At 60.8% G+C, this 2,025-nt stretch overlaps 1 protein-coding gene across 1 annotated transcript in view; it reads left to right on the plus strand.

Moving 5' to 3' along the window:
* Window positions 1-2,025, plus strand: part of CARD11 (caspase recruitment domain family member 11) — a 28,172-nt gene that overhangs the window by 3,760 nt on the left and 22,387 nt on the right. Inside the window, exon 4 of the mRNA XM_025043151.1 lies at window positions 1,794-1,973. Coding sequence (XP_024898919.1) covers window positions 1,794-1,973 — 180 coding nt within the window. The remainder of the gene's footprint in view (window positions 1-1,793; window positions 1,974-2,025) is intronic.

Consider the following 2,025-nt stretch of genomic DNA (forward strand, 5'->3'; position numbering starts at 1 on the left):
GGCGCAGCGGGAGAAACGGCGCCCTGCGTGACACGCACGGCGCACCGGCCACGCCACGGGGAGGAAGCGAAGGGCATTTCTCACCTCCTTCGCCCCTTTTACCGATTGAGAGGCACCAGGCTCGCGTTTCCAGGGACATGTGACTCAAAACCAAGGCCCCGCTGCTGGGAGCGCGCGTTATAATCAGAAAACAGATAAACGCGCGGTCGCAACGAGCGCCATCGAGAAGAGGAACACAGTGTGAGGACCGTGAGGGAGGGACGCTGTTTTAAACAGGATGGTCACCGAAGGTCCATGAGAAGGGGACGCATGACCCCCGATCTGAGGAGAGGAAGGGAGCCCGCCATGCGAGTCTCAAGGGAAGCGCACAGGGCAGTCGCCAAGGCCCCAAGGAGGGGGCATGCTCGCTGTTTTTCTGGGGCCTAATGCGCAAGTGGCAGGAAAGCAGGTGGGAGAGATGGCCGGGGTCCAGGCCATGGGAACAGGGCGCGGACTTTGAGATTTATCACAGTGATGGGAGGACCCTGAAGGATTGAGAGCTGGGGAGTGATGACTGATTTATATCTAGAAGGATCACTCTGCCTACTGGGTGGAAAATAGGCTCTCGGAATATTTATTAGGCACCTACCGTGTGTAGGGCGCTGTGGGGGACCCAGGAATAAATAACCTGATTTCTGCTCAGGTCGCTTACAGTTCAGCTGAAGCAGACAGACCAGGAAACAATCACTAGAATGGAGGTGAACCGAGTCTGTGGCATAGTGGGCCACTGAGTGTTTCTGCTAAGAGCATGAGCCTTGCAATCCTGTAGACTCGAATTCAAATCCGGCTTCTCGCTCTACCACGTAGTTGGCTCTCGGCCTCAGTGTCCTCATTAGTAAATGGCAATAATGAAAATGATACCTACACCCTAGGATTGCTGAGACGCTGCACCATAAGCCTGGCAAAGTGGGTGACCCCGTAAGCACCACCCAGCGCCGGCGCTCCCCGCAGCCCTCGGAGACGAGCCTCTGGTCTCGGGTGTTTCGCCAAGGCCGACAGGTTCGGGAACGCAGACACGCTTGGTCACAACAGTTTAGGGGGTCTTCCGGGTCCCCGCGCCTGGCGCTCCCCTCCGCAAGTGGACGGCCAGCACGCCCCAGCGGGCCCGTGACCCGGTGCAGCGGCCGACTCTCCTTTCTCACACCAAGTCTGGCCAGGTCCTTTAGACCAGAGAGCCCGCGAGCGCGTGGTCCAGTGGGTCTCGATTGGTTCTTTTAGCGCCCGGGCCGTGTGTTCAAGTCGAATCTCATGTGGATCCCAAGAGGACAAACCAACGGTGGGCAGCTCCACGGCGGGCCGGGCGGGACCCCGAGTCCTGACTTCCAGGGCCGTCTCCCTCCTCGCTCCATACGGCGGGGGCCCCTCAGGGCAGGCCCCGAGTTCCGAGGACCAGAGTCCGAAGCCCACCGTAAAAGGGCACTGCCGTGGACGACAGACACGTCGGGGGCGCGCCAGTCGGTGGCGTCCATCTTCATCTGCGGCCCGTCCCAGCCGCAGAGGCTACCCTGAGGGCCATCCTGCCTCTTTGGAGCTATTCTAAATTAACTCGCCAGGAGCTCCTCATCAGCAAGGAGGCGGCGGCCCGTTTCACTGGGAGAGGTTTCTTGGAGCCCCTCTCTGTCACCGCCTGGAAGAAGGAGAGGCGGGGCATGTCCCGGGTTGTGCCGGGAGTTCGGTGGGGCGGGAAAGCGGCGCCTTCCCCATGCGTTCCCGGCCAACCGCCTTCTGCCCTCGGCACCCTCGCGGCCTTTCAGATCGATCAGCTGAAACACCGGCTGAACAAGATGGAGGAAGAGTGCAAGCTGGAGAGGAATCAGTCCCTGAAGCTGAAGAACGACATCGAGAACCGGCCCAAGAAGGAGCAGGTTCTGGAGCTGGAGCGAGAGAACGAGATGCTGAAGACCAAAATCCAGGAGCTGCAGTCCATCATTCAGGTGCGGGCCGGGGTGGGCGAGGGCCGGGGCAGGCGAGGGCCGGGGCGGGCGA

The sequence above is a fragment of the Pteropus alecto genome, unplaced genomic scaffold, assembly GCF_000325575.1.
Source record: "Pteropus alecto unplaced genomic scaffold, ASM32557v1 scaffold40, whole genome shotgun sequence".
In the NCBI taxonomy this organism is placed as follows: Eukaryota; Metazoa; Chordata; class Mammalia; order Chiroptera; family Pteropodidae; genus Pteropus; species Pteropus alecto.